A 15,860-nucleotide genomic window follows, 5' to 3' on the forward strand; every position below is an offset into this window, starting at 1 on the left:
TCTTGTTACTAGTTGCTTGCATTGGACAATGGAATTAATTGTGTCTTTAACATTTTCTTGAAAATTACAAATCGGAGTGAAAAATGACACCAAATAGTTGAATCAAACATAATGGTGACAAAAAGTGGACAAAATCCTGGCCAGTAATTGAACAACTCCTAGTCAGGTCACATTGTGTGTACATGTACATGTACATACAGTACATGTAGTACATGTCTCTATACAAGTGCAAGTGGACCACATAAAATTGAAGTGTCTGACATAAAAAAAAAGGTTGCATAGAATTTGTAGCCCTGAATGTGCAGGCATACATTTGCAAATAGCCCATCTGTGCACGAAGATCAACCAACCATGCAAACAGCAGAGAGCATTGTAAGCAGTGCTGTAGCTTGTGGTTTGCTGTGTGTCTCCTGCACCATGGAGCTATTGGGAGCAGGTAGAATGCCCATTTAGGGTTCGCAACAGACACCCACTGAACCCAGACAATGAGCCAGTTCACACCCTCTAATCCACTTAGCAATCCACATCAAAGGTGTGACTGTGGAAATGGAGGTAGCAGGTGATAATTTCTGCACTAAGTAAGAGCGTAATTAGTTTAGGGAAATGAGAGGCTGATGGAGCATTTTGTCTGATGGTGTCTAGTATTAAGCTAACAAGTCTTCTGCGTTCCAGTGCTTGGTCCAGGCCACTGATATTGCCCTTCATTTTGAGTGGCCATCTGGCCTTGTATTTGGTGATGTTAATTTGAAAAAGACTAGATTATCCGAGCGTCAGATAATCTAGAGAGGAAAAGAAGAACATGAGGAGACATCCGTAGCGGAAGGGAAACTGTTTTGGCAGGGCATAATGGAGCAAGCTCTGCGGGTAGGGTAATGGTGAATGAAGCCGTGTCAACCTGGGATATGCTGGTAGTCTTCCTACACAGGATAAGTTCATTGTAAATAATATACACAATGATGCCCATGACAAAGGCAGAGTCCATTAGTTTTCTAGTGCACACTGACATTGGCTTTAGACATTGCATGGGGTGTAAAGTTCAGCTGCAGTTGTGCCTACAAGGTGGATATTTTACCAAGCATTGGTGTGAATCAGGAGAGACTTGAGATGCTCTGCGGTGGCTGACAATGGCTCCATGTAACCAGTCCACTATTATTTACGTCATATTGAGCGTGCACTAATTAGTTAACATGCAAAGAAAAAAGATGTGACGGAGCAGTCAAAGGGCATAGATATTTGCTAAGAGCAGAAAGACCGTAGACTAATCCGAAAAGAAGCCATTAGTGCAGGGTTCACTACACTCACGCACAGGGCTTTTTAAGCACTCATGTGCAGTTTGATAAGTCACAACATCAGAGAGGAGTAGAACTTGCACATACCACCTGCGGACTAAAAGAATGGCACAGCAATAGTGGCTTCTAATTTTGGTTTATTGGGGTAGTCAATACTTTCATGTGACAGACATTCCCCGTATTTTTACAGAATATATAAACTTTAGGGGAGTGTTTGCTGTGAAATAGTTCCTTGAAGTGGGCCCAAATGTTTATTTGCCAAGAACGACCAGCCGGTTGTAATAAAGTGGTCTCTATTTTTATCACTTCTGGCCCCGGGTCAGAAGAACTGTAAAGCCTGGAGTCAAGTCAGGGTACATTATTTGACATTTTGAAGGAAGACGAGAGAAGTGATTGCCCGGGCAAAAGATTTAATGCACTTGCAGTTGAAGTTTATTCTTGGGAAGAATAAAACTTCCCGGCTTGTGGGCTTGTGGTTTTTCTGGTTCGTATCATCTTTATGAACTGGGGCAGTCTGACAGTTAGTATTAATTAGCCACACTTTTCCCCTCCAAGCAGGGGAACTCGGCTGGGGGAGAGAGCTAGAAGGGCAGTGTGGGGGCTGCAGGTACTGCACCCTGGTGAGCTGTAATTTACCCCATTCATTTCGTCCAACAGCTGGTGCTGAACCTCAGCCCCTTTTGGGGGGAAAATGGAATCCCAGTCTTAAATCAAATTTAAGTTTCCTTGAAAAGCTATTGTGTGGGTTACGGTGCGCATGAATGGCTGAATCTGTGCTCATGACAGATGAAATAAGTGGGAATTTAAGAAATGCACCAGGTTTGTTGAATCCTGATTAAGTTTTATAATGCTTGTCCAAAAACCTAAATGTGACTTATCGAAATTTAAGCACCTATCAAGAGATCTGGGAGAAAGATTTGTACAAATGCAAGTACAATTACACTTGTTCTAATGCTTCACTAAATCACTTAATAAGCAAAGCATCAAAGACATATTGTATGTTTGCTTTCAAAGGCTTGGATCTTTACAACACAACGTTTCTGCTTTTTGAAACACTGTTGTAAAACTCCTGAGAGAAACCGTGCAACAGAAAAGTAAATTCTTTGCATTGGCTCGATAATTCCTTTTCACATGCAACAAAGGAGATGAAAGGACTAAATTCCCTCAGATAACAGCGAGCGACAAGGAAGGGATCAGGCACTGTGCATTCCTTATCCCACCGATGTCTTAGTCGCTGTTGGAGGAGGATAAATCTCTCCGAAGATTTGAAGGGAAAAAATCATGAAGGTTGTCTCGCCGGAATTCTAGATATGTCAGTGCTTTGGAGGGAGGGATTTTCTGTTGTGTCTACTCTGAAAGGGGTGACCCTGCAGAGGATTGGAGACATGCATAAGGTTTTTCCCCTCGTCTCAGGTTTTTTATTGTGATTCTGATAAATAGCATTTCAGTCACTCTTTAACGTATTGTCCTAAGAGTCTGGCAAAAATCCAAAATAATCACTTTTAACAACCGCACTGCTGGGGTAATAAATCCTTGAGAATCTCCACACACATTATCTTTGTTTTGACTTTCAAGTACAACAAAAAATTACAGCGGAGCTAGACAAAAAAGTATATACCTCAATTTAAAAATGTTTGCTTGTTAAAAAAAATTAGATATGCACTAAATCCGTCAATATCCCACGGATACATTATAATTTTGAAGGACATGGAATCCTAAGTGATATATATTCATAGAAGAAGACTCTGTAATATGCGCGATTAATCTTCATCATCCTCTTGGCACAGTTATCCACTCCGAGCGGAACAAAAGAGGGCATGTTTTTGTTGGTACTCACTGCACAGGTGCACAGGTATATGCGCGTTTGATGCAGAGCACGCTGAGGACGCATAACTAATTTATTCTGGCCTGTATGGTCTTTGCATACTTGTGGAACGCGTGCAAGAACCCGCTTGTAACTACCTGTCTTTCTTTCACCGTTTTGGGGTGTACTTCAGCTCGGGGTGGATTGTAGCAGTTAAGAATCTTGCGTTCTTCACACACGCCGGTCACCTAAGGAGAAAGAAAGTGTGAGATGGTGGAGAGAAGCTTTAAGGAGAGAACTTTGGATGTGTATTTGTGTGAAGTGGTTTGTGAAAAATGAACAATGGAAACAATTATAAAGAAACCCAGTCTTAGAGATTTGCAAGAGATTAGGTCTGAGTGCTCAGGATTTTGTGTAGCCAAACAGTGGTATTTTGAGAAAAAAATGACTTGAAAGATTTCTCACACACTAGTTGCCAAATGCTTTTGTTTTATCAGTGAGAGGTTATCAAGTTTGATCTTTCAACAAAATATTGTAGACTTCTGTAATAAGCTTCATAACTTTATTGGATCTTGCAAGTAAGTTCAAATTTAGTTTAAAAGAGTTTAAAAAACATGGATACAGTTGATGAAGTCAGAGCCTTTAAAAGTGACAGAGAGAGGTCATATTTGAAATGTAGCATCTCAATATAAGCATAACTTTACCAAGGTTTGGGCTTTAATTTGTCACATGGAGTGCAGGTATGTTTATGCTGTTTCTCTTCCACTTTTTTTTATTCATGCAGGCCCATGTGGTGGCAGCCTTCGAGCAGAGCCTGTCGAACATGACCAATCGGCTCCAGCAGCTGACAAGCGATGCCGACCAGAAGGACAGCGAACTCCAGGAACTGCGCACCAAGATCGAGCTCCTGAAGTACACCCAGCAAGCCGCCGTCGCCGGGGAGCACCAGCAGCAACAGCAGCAGCAGCGCAACGGCCAGCCGCTGCTGGGGGGAGACCCAGGCGCACTGCTCCGAAAACAGTCCTTGGGCAAAGACTCCATCATCTGTAAGTAGTCGTTGGACTGCACAGAGAGTGTTGCAAGGTGCTGTGTGCTTTGGGCATTCTTCAGTAGTTTGGATAAGCATTTGAAAGCGATGTTACTTTTGGTTATGTCAAATGATCACGCCTTGAAACATATATATGTTAAAATATAGCTTGGAGGAGAGGCAGATTTGGTTGTCTGTGAATAACTGAGGAGGTGGTGTGATTTGGATTGCACTAACAAGGACAGGTTCAGTGGTATTTTTATCAGGAATACTTGGGAGTTGGAGTAAGATTGTAATGGTTTCTAAACTCTCTGAGTTGAAGCCTTTGTCTGAGTCTGTCACTGCTCGTGTCGATGAGTAGGAGTTTTAACATCTTGCATGAATTACCATCGCAAACCCCATTTATCTCTGAAAGAGCAAGAAATATAAAACAGCAAGCTAGGAGTCTGTAGATCTTCCCCCTTTTTTACCCCCACCAAAAGTCATGGAATCCATTTTGATCAGATGGATCAGTTTTGTCACCTTTATCCTGACAAACAGGGCTGATAAAAGGTTTGATATATAAAAACAGCTTCACAGTCTAGCCATAAAGCTCTTAAACTGATTAACCTCTTTACTGTTCCCTAAAACAGTCCAGCTGTTTTCTTATTGTGGGTGGGGATCCTAATTTCATTTGTCTCAAGATCAAAAAGCATAAAAACAGAATGAAATGGCCTTCTGACAATACGAACACCCAGCATAAGCTCTCCAAATCTAGTGTTGGAACTGTGTTAAAAAGAAAAGCTTCTTTGTTTAATCCCGAACAAACTGAGGTAAATCAGCACGTTCATTATTTAGCAAGCCCCAAAACAAAGACCTTGACCAATATGTCTGCCTGGTTTGACATCTCTGCCCGTTTATACATTTTTATCAGCGCATGTCGGCCTCCAGACAAGTTTAATGTGTTTGCGCGGGGGTCCAAAGGTTTGTAGACAGATCCCAGTTTGTGCTCCCCGGACTGCCACATTATTATTCCCATTACTCCAAGTCACCGTTTCACAGAAAACAGTTTCGGGAGACATCTGCAGTGGGACCGAACAATTTGATAGGACCAATGGCAGTTGGGGGTTTTTGTAGTCACTTAGCAATGGGATAGTAGTAAATGCGCAACGTTTGCTTCCGTGTTCCTGGTTTGCTCTGGTCTTTGGATTTATTATTCTGGTGCTTGCAATATACATCGTAAAAATCACTTGTCAAGGCAGTATGTTTGTGCTCCATCTTTTGTAAGTATTATTTGATTACCTGTGCTATTTGAAATTTTAAATTAAATTTCAGAGCCGCTCTTACCTGAATACAGAGCAGATATAAATGGTTTTACTGTTACATAAGATTTGAATGAGTTGGAAAAAGAACAGTCAAAATACTCTTCATGAGAGGACAAAATTCGAGTGACACTATGGACAAAGTTTATGACTGAATTGATTCTCCCCTGTTGGTAATGTATTCTCAGTCTCTGGTGTTGGGAGATAAGAGATTATGCAACATGGCAGGAAGTGGTGGAAATGCAGGTATGGGTTTAGTGTGTAAAATGGCTTGTTGCCTGGATTTCAACCGGAGTCATTAATGTCTGTCGTCAGTAGTCACTTACGGGTGCAGCACTTCATAGAATATTCGTCAGGGTTTGTGGAGTTGACATATTGGAAAACAATGAGGATGGGAACTGTGGTGAACTAGGACATCTATTCCAAGGGAGATTTTAGAGGATATGGATATAAACATGATAAATGTTGCTGAGCAGCCGTTGCTGAGTTGATATACCACATGTATGCTTCCATGATGTAAGGGCTACCAGCAGGAGTCAATGAACATCATTAATGTGACTGGGACTCGTGGAAGAAGAACCTAGATAATGGATTAGCTCTTTGCAATTAGGAAGAGATCAAAGATAATGGATATGTGACCTTTGCAGTTCGGGAACCATCTCACAACTTCTGTATATTTATTGCACAAGAATTATCCTGATATTAACTTTTAGAGGACAGTGCCCTTTGTCAGCTTGAAATATCGTCCTCGTTGAATGTTGCAGTCTCTGCAGGATTGAGTTTCAAACAAATTGATTAAAATTTCTTTAAGAATACATATAATAAATACATGTAGGTAGCTTTTCAAAATGGCTGCTAAGTGGTTCTATACATACATGCTTGATTACAAAGGTGGAACTGTACAGGTTTTTGCTCCAGTATTGTGTCTTTTATTTCAAGAATGGTCAGTGTCAAACGGTTCCCCGCTGCAGTGTCCTTGCGAGCTTTGTGCTTTTAACCTTCCTCTTGTTTTTTTTTTGGCAGTTCCAGAGGTACGAATCAGTCGACAGCTGTCCACTGACAGCATGTCCAGCCTAGCGTCCATGACCAGCATGTCCAGTTTTGGGTCCGCCGTCACTGACTCGGAGGTCACAGACGGCAAGAAGAACGGCAAGAAAAAGAAGCACTGGGTAGGTCAAAGGTTATGTAGTACATCTTCAGTACCAAGCTGATGAAGATGCTTGTATTGACTAACTGTTTGTTCAGAGCACCCTAATAAGACAAATTTCATGTTACAGCTTCTCTTTCTAAATCTGGACCCACATTCTCTTACTTTGGCTCTTGCTTGGGTCTCAGGCTTCGTTTTCATGAGTTCAGTTCCTGGAGTTGAGACCCTTAAACTCAGCTCCATTTACCACAACAAAGGCATCAACTGTCCAATGTGAAGCAGAATCAGAGTATTTTAATTTGGTTCCAACTGTAAAAACTCTTGACATGAAGCCAAGTCCCCAGCCAAGCACCTGGGGCTAGATTAGATTTCCCCCATAATCCTTTGTGTTCCCATGACAATTGTTTTCAATAGCCAATCAAGTCTCTTATGCATTGTTGGTTGAAACCATTTGGTACACCATTTTCTGTTGTTGATACTCTATGTGTTTTAAGTTTTAGGTTGAAATTCAGAAGCAGTCATTGACCACGTTTTCAGTTTGGCTGATAGATTTTGAGAAATTTAGTAGCATTTGTACCTTGCTCACAGCTGGCTTCAATTATGCACACATGCTTTTGACTTCATTCTTCAACAGCAAAGAGAATATTGTGCTTGCATGTAATCAGTTGCAGTTTTGTTTAATACATCCCCTTTGGTTGCGCGTTGCTCTTCAGCTGAATCGCCACTTTACATCTTTCCAAAAAGCTCCAAGAAAAATGATCAGTTGCACTAGTCATCTGACCAATCATGTGATGTGTCATGTGACTTGTCCCACCACCATTTCCATTGGTCCATGTTTCTTTGTTCCACACTAATTCTGGTTTTGCCTTTTGCCTGTTCCACCCTTTCCATCATCCACCCATCCCACCATCCATCTGCTCACCAATTCATCTTTCCATGCACAGATATCATCAGGCGATAAGGTATAGCTATTTTTTTCTTGCATGGTCCCATTTTTGTTCTTTTGTCATTGGTTTTACCGGGAGATGCTCCATTAATTTGGGGTCCATGTTTGTGTGTGTCTGTGTCACATCTGACATGTGATTTTAAAGTTCAGAATACATTCAGTAATTTCTGAGAGTGATTAATTTATGCAAATTAACTGCCAAACAAATGGAAATAGTTTGAAATCAATTTCAGTGATATTTCCATATCGAATTACACAGGTCAGGAGTAACAGCGACACCACAATGTCACAGTTTTGGACCCTGAATTTATAGAATGACCCAGATCACCATTTGAACTTTTTTGTGTGTGTGTTAATTTTTTGTGGTAGCATGGGAGTTTATGTTTTTCTATGATATATGTTTATGGATTATTTAGTGACTTAGCTGAGGAGGCACTATTTATTACGGTGGCACAACACTCACTAGGGCTTTGCAGTACCTATTTTAGGGTTCCCCCAGCTATGGAAAATTGTGAAATTCCTGGGAAAAAGGTTGCCTTGAAAAGTCATGCAAATCAAGATCATGTAAGGGTTGTTTCTGATTGGCTGCTTTTGAAATGATAACAGAGTGGCGATAATTTACAGACTCTATCCTTGACAGTTAATAGTGGTGGATATGGCAGTCTTCTAGTTTGTAATACTAAATAATTCTTTTCTGGAAATCGGCATTCATTGTCGCAGAAATTGTCGACTCAAAAGTCCTGGAAAGTTCTGGAATTTGGTTTTCAGATTTCTGTCAGTAGCCTGTATTGGAGAAGCATGCAGCATCCAGCACCAGCTGTCCATGAACGTGGTGCTTGATTTTCTCTGAAAGTTGAAAAATTGGAAAAAGTGCTGTTCCTGCAGAATGGTGTATTAGGAAGGGATTCAGGAAGATTCCTGGCAAACAGTGCCAAGGGAACTAGACTCAATCACTCCAGGTTTTCAAAATTTGTGATTTGGTTAGTTACTAGTTAGCAAAAACACCACGTTATTTTATTCCTCTATTGAGATAGATTAATAAAATTCACTTATCCTTATTTAACCGTGACAAAGTTATGATCACTGTTCTACTTGATCGTTAAGAGACAAGTTACAGTTGGTTTGTTTTTTAATGTGTGGTATTTTCAACGAGGCATGAATGGTTGTTGGCTTTCGTGAAGGCGTTTTGGTGTCAAGACTTCTTGTAGATTAGATTGTTTTCTTACACAACTGAGGTTTTTCCCTGAAAGTAATCTATTTAATTTATGGCTTGCAAATACACAATTGAGACTTCTTCACCTGTGTTGTTTGTTGCCTCGTAGCTCCGAAGTTCTTTCCGGGCTGCCTTCAGTCGGAAGAAGAAGAACGGCACGTCGACAGACACGGAGGACCTGGAAAGCAACAGTTCCTTCCAAAGTGGCGGTTACCCTGCCAACCAGCAGCTGAAATCGTCTGCATCCACGTCAGCGTGAGTTGTATTGGGTTACATTTGGGTTGGATACCAGACTGAGTACCATGCTGATATGCCTTGATGACAGTTGTACATCTGGTTGCTCCATACAGAATTTGAAAGACCAGACCAATTTATTTTGTCAGGTGCTCGGAGACTTTGTCCAAATTACTTGGCTGTAGCTGTGGCCTTGTGCAGAAAGAGCATGTACCTCTATGAAAGTGAAAGATTGGTGCTGCAACTATTACCCATAGATAGCTGCCTTATTGTCAGCCACATCCAAGTAGTTTTTAACCTGACTAAACTTGCTTCTGCCAGTGTAAACCTGCTTTAATTCTTTACTTGTGTGTGTCATTTCGCAAGGAGTTTCACACCTTCACACTTAATGTAGGTTTCTCTCAGTGATTTGGTGCACGTAAGTTCTGAAGGGATTACCAACAGCCCTGTGTAAGACTTTATACTGAGATTTTACAATACTTTCATCTCTGATTTGGCACCCCCGCAGAATCTATGACGCGGAGAAGAGCCAAGAGACCATCAATGACCTGAAGAGGAAGCTGAGGGAGAAAGAGAGCAAGCTGACGGACGTCAAGCTGGAGGCACTCAGCTCCCAGCATCAGCTGGACCAGATGAAGGAATCCATGAGCAAGATGAAGGTGGGCAGGCTGAGAGCTTGTCATGGTGGGAGGGTTGTAGGGCTACGGGCGAGTTTTGTAGGCTACTCAAAAGACAGTGCTCTGCAGTTGGCATTGAGATGGAATGAACTGTATAAAATGTTTTTCAGCTATTCAGTTAAGATGGCATGAGAGAAAGTACAGGAGACAACCTCTACAAAATTAGATGAACTTGGTTCAGAAAATGTAAATAAGAATAGATAATGGAACACAACCTATTTATTTGTTCTTGTTGGGATATTTTTATGCTTCTAACATTGTTAAGCATTATTGTTGGAATTTCTGTTGAAGACACAACTGAACAAGCTTTAAGAAGACACATTTCATGCCTCAGAGGAAGTTGCCGTAGGTCAAGATTTTTTCTCTAATTCTAATTCTTTATGACATTGGTTACTTTTAAAACCATCAATGGTCGATAAGAAAATTGCAATCGTTGTCTTGGAATCCAATTTTCTTAATCATCCTCTCTTATTTGACAGAATGAGCTGAGCACGCTCAAGCAGGAGAATGAACGACTGCAACGGCAGGTGGTGGCCCAACGCTCGCTGGATGCCAGCTCCTCCCAAGCCTCGCTCAACTCCCTAGGATCTTCCAAGCGGCTCAGCCGAGACTCACTGGACAGGCATCGGCTGAGCATGAACTCAGACCACGGCAGTCTAGGTATGTTGAGCTGTGTTGCACTCTAACCAGTTCATTTTCAACTGAACGACGATGCGTCACTGCCATGGTGATTATTAAATGCAGTTGCAGATACAGAATTTGTTAGGGTGGTGGGATGGTTGAGCTGTTGAAACCAACAGAGGGAGAAACCAAAAGCCACACAGGATAAAGAAAATGACCAGCATTCCAAACTTCCTGCGATGGTTCTTCAAAAAAGAATTTTTCTTCCACTCAACAAATATGGGTCAGATGAAAAACAGAGTAAGTTAGCCATTAAGTTAGCCAATCCACCCTTCCAAAAATCTTCCCTTAATGAGATTGGCGTGAATTTTTGCTGCAAATTCTGTACAGGCCTGGCAGATGGCTATGTTTGCTTGTTTATCTACTGTGAATGAATTTTCTTGGTTGCTTTTTTTTCCAGACATTTTACTGGACGACAATTCTGGTATGACAAACAACAGTCAACGTATTATTGTGACGGTTGCCGTCAACAGTCTGCCTGAAGCTGTCAAGCAAGCAGAGGTATTGCCCAATTCTCCTCAATCTCTCAACCTCCATTTTTCAGAAACACTGTCCAGAAACTCCTCATGTCTGATATTGTAAAAGATGCTTGCTCGTCAAAATTTGGACGCAATTTGAACCCTTCCAGGATTATGTTCACATGATCTCATTGCTTGCAACTAATTGCAGTCCTTTCTCAGAGTTTGTGTTTCCTGCATTTGCTTATGCTAGCTTCCATTTTCTGTCTTGTGAACATTTAGTCCAAGAGGTGCAGTCTGTATATTTCATGCAAAAAACAGGAATGGTTTGTTTTCCTGATTCTTTGAGATTTTGCAGTTGTTAAAGAATTGAATACCTTTATTTCAACTCACAGAACGTCATGCCAAAACAACAGGAAGTGTTCATTGGCACAATAGGAATCAGCAGTAAGACAAACTGGGACACGTTAGACAGCGTTGTCAAGAGAATATTCAAGGTTTGTACGGGGGCATCAGTTGCCAACTTCACCTACCGAATCCATCCTAAACTAACACAATGAAATTAAGCCCATTTCAATCCAACCCAAACCCAGCATAGCCCATTTAAACCCATCACTCCCCTGAAGGATACCACAGTTCTTTAGTGGAGCCCCATCTCAATCAAACCCACGTCAAGTCAATCGTACCTTACCCCCATCAAGGGCGTCTAACCCAGCCTAGCTAAACTCTTCTTAAGGGATCTTGAACCATACCAAATCCAATCTGACCCAGTCCAGCCTCAATCCAACCTTGGAACCTTGGCCAATGGCACCTCAACCAAATCCAATTTACCCAGAATAGAAGAAAATATCGCAAAGGCCAATCTCTTGAACACCGGTGTGCTTGTTGACACAGCTAGTAAATTTACGCCTTGATAACAACTGCTGTTCCTATCCGTGTCATTCTTACAGGAGTATGTATTAAGAATAGACCCCGTGACAAACATCGGGCTCAGTGCAGAGAGTGTACATAGTTATGTCGTTGGGGAGATCACAAGAACCAAAGACTCGGATCCGCCAGAACTCTTGCCCTGTGGGTATCTTGTAGGTGATAACACATCTATCCAGATACATGTCAAAGGTGAGTCCATGATCTATTGGCTTCGTACACTTACAATTGAGGGCGCTGTTTGGCCTACTTAAGCCCATTGACATGAGAGATCATTTGAGTCTTGATTTTCTTTGCTCATTGTGTGCAGAGTTCTGTACTCAGTATGGTGCAAAAGCTTGTAAGCAATAGGTAGGACTTAAAAAAACCCTCCTGCTTGTAGCGTAGATGTCTTAATCACTTTATTCCCAAGCTTGCCTGGGTCACTTAGCTGATTTCTGAGTCTGAAACAATAATGAATACTGCGATTGGTGATTTCCTGAACTGATTGAGTTCCGATCCCTTTCATTTGCAGGCGTACAGCAGAATAGCTGTGATCGCCTGGTCTTTGAGACACTCATCCCTAAGCCAATCCTACAGAGGTACATCTCCTTGCTTCTTGAGCACCGAAGGATTATCCTATGTGGACCTAGCGGAACGGGGAAGACTTTCCTGGCTCAGAGGCTAGCTGATCACATTGTTCAGAGGTGAGGCTTCCGGGCTGGAAACTACCCTGTCATGGGAAAAAAATTCCGATGCTAATTTTCAGGTTAAGCCAGAATCAACCAATGCTGAGTATTGCCAAGTTTGAAATGCAACATTTAGTCACTTTCATATGCCAAAATGGCAAATTACTTCACTTTGATGTTCTCAAACTGAATTTTAAATCCAATATTCTTCCAAAGAATCCTGGCATTTAACTCATTTTTTACATTTTTTTCTTCAGTTTCCGCAAGTGTACGTTTTGGCCACTGTTTTGATTTCTTTAAAATGCCATTTTGACCAACCAAACTTAATTGCATCCAATTCTCCTCCTCTCGCCCCAAACAATCCAAAATGCCAAGGAATGTTCCAGCATTGCAGGTCTTTTTAACCGGCCAGTTTTGAACTCTTTGCTTGGAGGATTTTTGTGGCCTTTATTCAGCCCAGCAGTCCTGAATATTCCAACTGTTGCAATATTCGGGACTGTTGAAGTTGATGGGAATAATTACAAACACAGGCAGCCAAAAGGTTGGCACTGTCAGGCCAGGTCTTCCCTTATGCTATGTCGTATCTCTCTTTGTTTTAATCACTTTGTCCAGGAGCGGGAAGGAATCGTCTGAGTCGACCATAGCCATCTTCAACGTAGACCACAAATCTAGCAAAGAGCTGAAACAGTACCTCACAAATGTGGCTGACCAATGCGAGACAGGGTGAGTTTCACTGTTCATGGATACAGTAAAATCTATCTTGAGAAAATACACAAACCAGTTAAGTCTCTGTCTGCCTATACTCTGCTCAATTTCAAATTTCTATTTGCGACTTACAGATTCTTTCTTCGACGTAGATATAAAGACAAGGTTATGATTCATTTCAGTGTTGTACCTTGTAAACTTTCATAAGTGTTGAAGTAATTGTTAAAACATTCTCAAATTTTCATTTGTCCAAACTACAAGGTAATGCATCTGTTTGTCAACCGTCCAGAAAGAAACAGTTGATAATTAGACCGCAGTGTCTAAAAGTAAAGAAGAGAAAAAATGAAACTTGGATATTTTGTTTCTTCCACAGTTCTGCGGACCTTCCCTCTGTCATCATCTTAGACAACCTCCACCACGTCGGTTCCCTTGGAGACATCTTCAACGGCTTCCTTAGTTACAAGTATCATAAATGTCCATTCATCATCGGTACCATGAACCAGGCCACCTGCTCCTCCACCAATCTGCAGCTTCACCACAACTTCAGGTAATGGAGGCAGAAAGTTTCCATCTTTATTTGAATACAGTTTTCTGCAGCCACAACCAAATTTTCAGCCTTGGCAACTTTTTGGTTTTTAATGATCCAGTCCAAAGTGAATTCTCTGAGTTAACAACTCATGTAGCTCCAAAGCTTTCCTGAGTGATCAAGTAAAGTTGGAACAATTCCAAATCCTTACTTTCAGAAACTGAACCTGCAGATGGCAGAAATCTGACTTGTGAGTTGGCTTTAAAATGTAAAAGAACAAAAACTGTTAAATCTTCATCTTCATATCAATGAGCCAAAAACAATTGTTGGAATTAGGAGATGAAGACCTTTTAGCTCAGTATCACTTTAGTTCTAAAATGTAGCATGCAACCTTTCTCAGATCAGGTGACTTCCTTGCAGTTAACTTCCCACTGATGCCATTACAATTAAAAGAAGGCCTTGCAAAGCCTTGTGCTTCAAGGAATTTCCTTATTTTCTTCAGACATCCTTCCCAGTCTCCATATATTTCAAAGGCTTTGATTTCAGAAAACCATAATACAAAAAATTGAAGGTGGTTGTGTGGTCAAGTCCCACAGATGGCTTTTTTCCCCAGTTTTGAAGTACTCAGGCCAATAACTTAAATCTGGACAGTTTTTAGACCAAGCTTCTTTCTTTCTGGGGGAATTTCCAGGTGGGTACTGTGCGCCAACCACATGGAGCCCGTCAAAGGTTTCCTGGGCCGGTTCCTTCGCCGCAAGCTGGTGGAGAAGGAGATCCGGGAGAACGTGCGCAACAACGACCTCAACAAGATCATCGACTGGATCCCTAAGGTCTGGCAACACCTCAACAAGTTCCTGGAGTCTCACAGCTCCTCCGACGTCACCATTGGGCCCCGTCTCTTCCTGTCCTGTCCCGTTGACTTGGCTGGCTCCCAGGTCTGGTTCACAGACCTCTGGAACTACTCCATCGTGCCCTATTTGCTGGAGGCTGTCAGGGAAGGATTACAGGTAAGTAGATTGCCAGTGGAAAAAAAGTGACAGAGCATTCACTTCCACATACTTTAAAACAGGGTGCAGATCCCACATACCTTTTGAGTAGTTTGAGTGCATGTCCATATAGCTCAGGATCACCTGAAAGAGACCTTAAACCTCGAAATGGGTACTCAGAATTTACAGTGGAAATGGTTAACGTGTACACTAGAATACCGTCAAATTTTTGAAAAAGGAAGAGGAAGGACTGAGACATCACTTTGTAATTAGTTTTCAGTCTCTGAAAAGTTTATTCTTGCTGGTTTAAAAAAACAAACAAAAACCTCAGAAATTGTACTGTCCCTCTTCCAGCTGAGTTGGTTTCTCCTATGTCTTTTTTGTTATCTGCATGGTTTGGGGTACCAGTGATAAAGCAATAAAGGATTACCGTACCTGCCAATCGTGGTGATGTAAGGGTTGGGGGAATAGTAGTCCTTGTCCATGAAAAGGCACTTCCTGGTAATGCGGATAAACTTACAAACTTTTAGATTGGAAGGCTTGCATGGCAAATGTTTTAGAGTGTTCTCTGCTTAATGTTCTGGATTATCAATGTCAATTTAGTCACACTGTGTGCATTTGTTTCTGGACATGCACAGCTCTACGGTCGCAAGGCATCATGGGAAGACCCAGCTGAGTGGGTGATTGACAGCTATCCCTGGCAACCAACCAGCAGCCAAGACTGGCCCTCGTTGCTACGGCTGCGGCCTGAGGATGTCGGGTTTGATGGCTACACTATGCACACTGGGGTGAAAGGTCAACAGTCTGGCCAGAGCGATGCAGAAGGCGATCCCCTGGTAAGTTCTTAACAAAAGTTGTATTACAATACGGTTTGAAGAATCTGCACCTATTAACCAGAGTAACCAAGGTTTATCTTTTTTATTTGAGAGTTTGCACTTGAAGTAACTATGCCTTTCTAGCAATGCTGAATTGAAGAAGAGTATTTGAAGTGCAAATAGTGTATGGTGTATTTTATAAAACTAAAAATCCAGCCGAAAAATCTTCAAACTGTCGAGAGTGAATGGTACAAAGCATCGTCAGGCATATTTGAATTATCAGTTTTTATCAAATGAACATGTAGGAAATTGCAACTCAAACATGTACATCTTAAGTTCTGTGAGACATCCTCATAACCAGTCCAGTTAAAGTCTGGCAAATGCATTGGAAATGTACCTGCTGCAGTTATTTGAGTTTGGGACATATAAAATGGGATGAATGGTGACATACTGGGT

The 15,860-nt window shown here is 41.5% G+C and overlaps 1 protein-coding gene across 6 annotated transcripts in view; it reads left to right on the forward strand.

The window, feature by feature from the left end:
* The window catches only part of LOC110991118 (neuron navigator 2-like), a 227,197-nt gene that overhangs the window by 205,353 nt on the left and 5,984 nt on the right, over positions 1-15,860 (forward strand). For 5 of the 6 annotated variants that reach the window (XM_022256296.2, XM_087134827.1, XM_022256298.2 and 2 more), the window contains 14 exons: positions 3,878-4,139; positions 6,445-6,590; positions 7,513-7,530; positions 8,837-8,982; positions 9,470-9,620; positions 10,118-10,298; positions 10,720-10,820; positions 11,173-11,274; positions 11,728-11,896; positions 12,219-12,390; positions 12,985-13,095; positions 13,451-13,624; positions 14,295-14,610; positions 15,228-15,425. In XM_022256296.2, the coding sequence (XP_022111988.2) occupies positions 3,878-4,139; positions 6,445-6,590; positions 7,513-7,530; positions 8,837-8,982; positions 9,470-9,620; positions 10,118-10,298; positions 10,720-10,820; positions 11,173-11,274; positions 11,728-11,896; positions 12,219-12,390; positions 12,985-13,095; positions 13,451-13,624; positions 14,295-14,610; positions 15,228-15,425 (2,247 nt within the window). The remainder of the gene's footprint in view (positions 1-3,877; positions 4,140-6,444; positions 6,591-7,512; positions 7,531-8,836; positions 8,983-9,469; positions 9,621-10,117; positions 10,299-10,719; positions 10,821-11,172; positions 11,275-11,727; positions 11,897-12,218; positions 12,391-12,984; positions 13,096-13,450; positions 13,625-14,294; positions 14,611-15,227; positions 15,426-15,860) is intronic. The other variant, XM_022256297.2, reaches the window with a different exon arrangement.

The sequence above is a fragment of the Acanthaster planci genome, linkage group LG03 (genome assembly GCF_054643075.1).
Source record: "Acanthaster planci isolate LZ-2023a linkage group LG03, COTS_SCS, whole genome shotgun sequence".
In the NCBI taxonomy this organism is placed as follows: domain Eukaryota; kingdom Metazoa; phylum Echinodermata; class Asteroidea; order Valvatida; family Acanthasteridae; genus Acanthaster; species Acanthaster planci.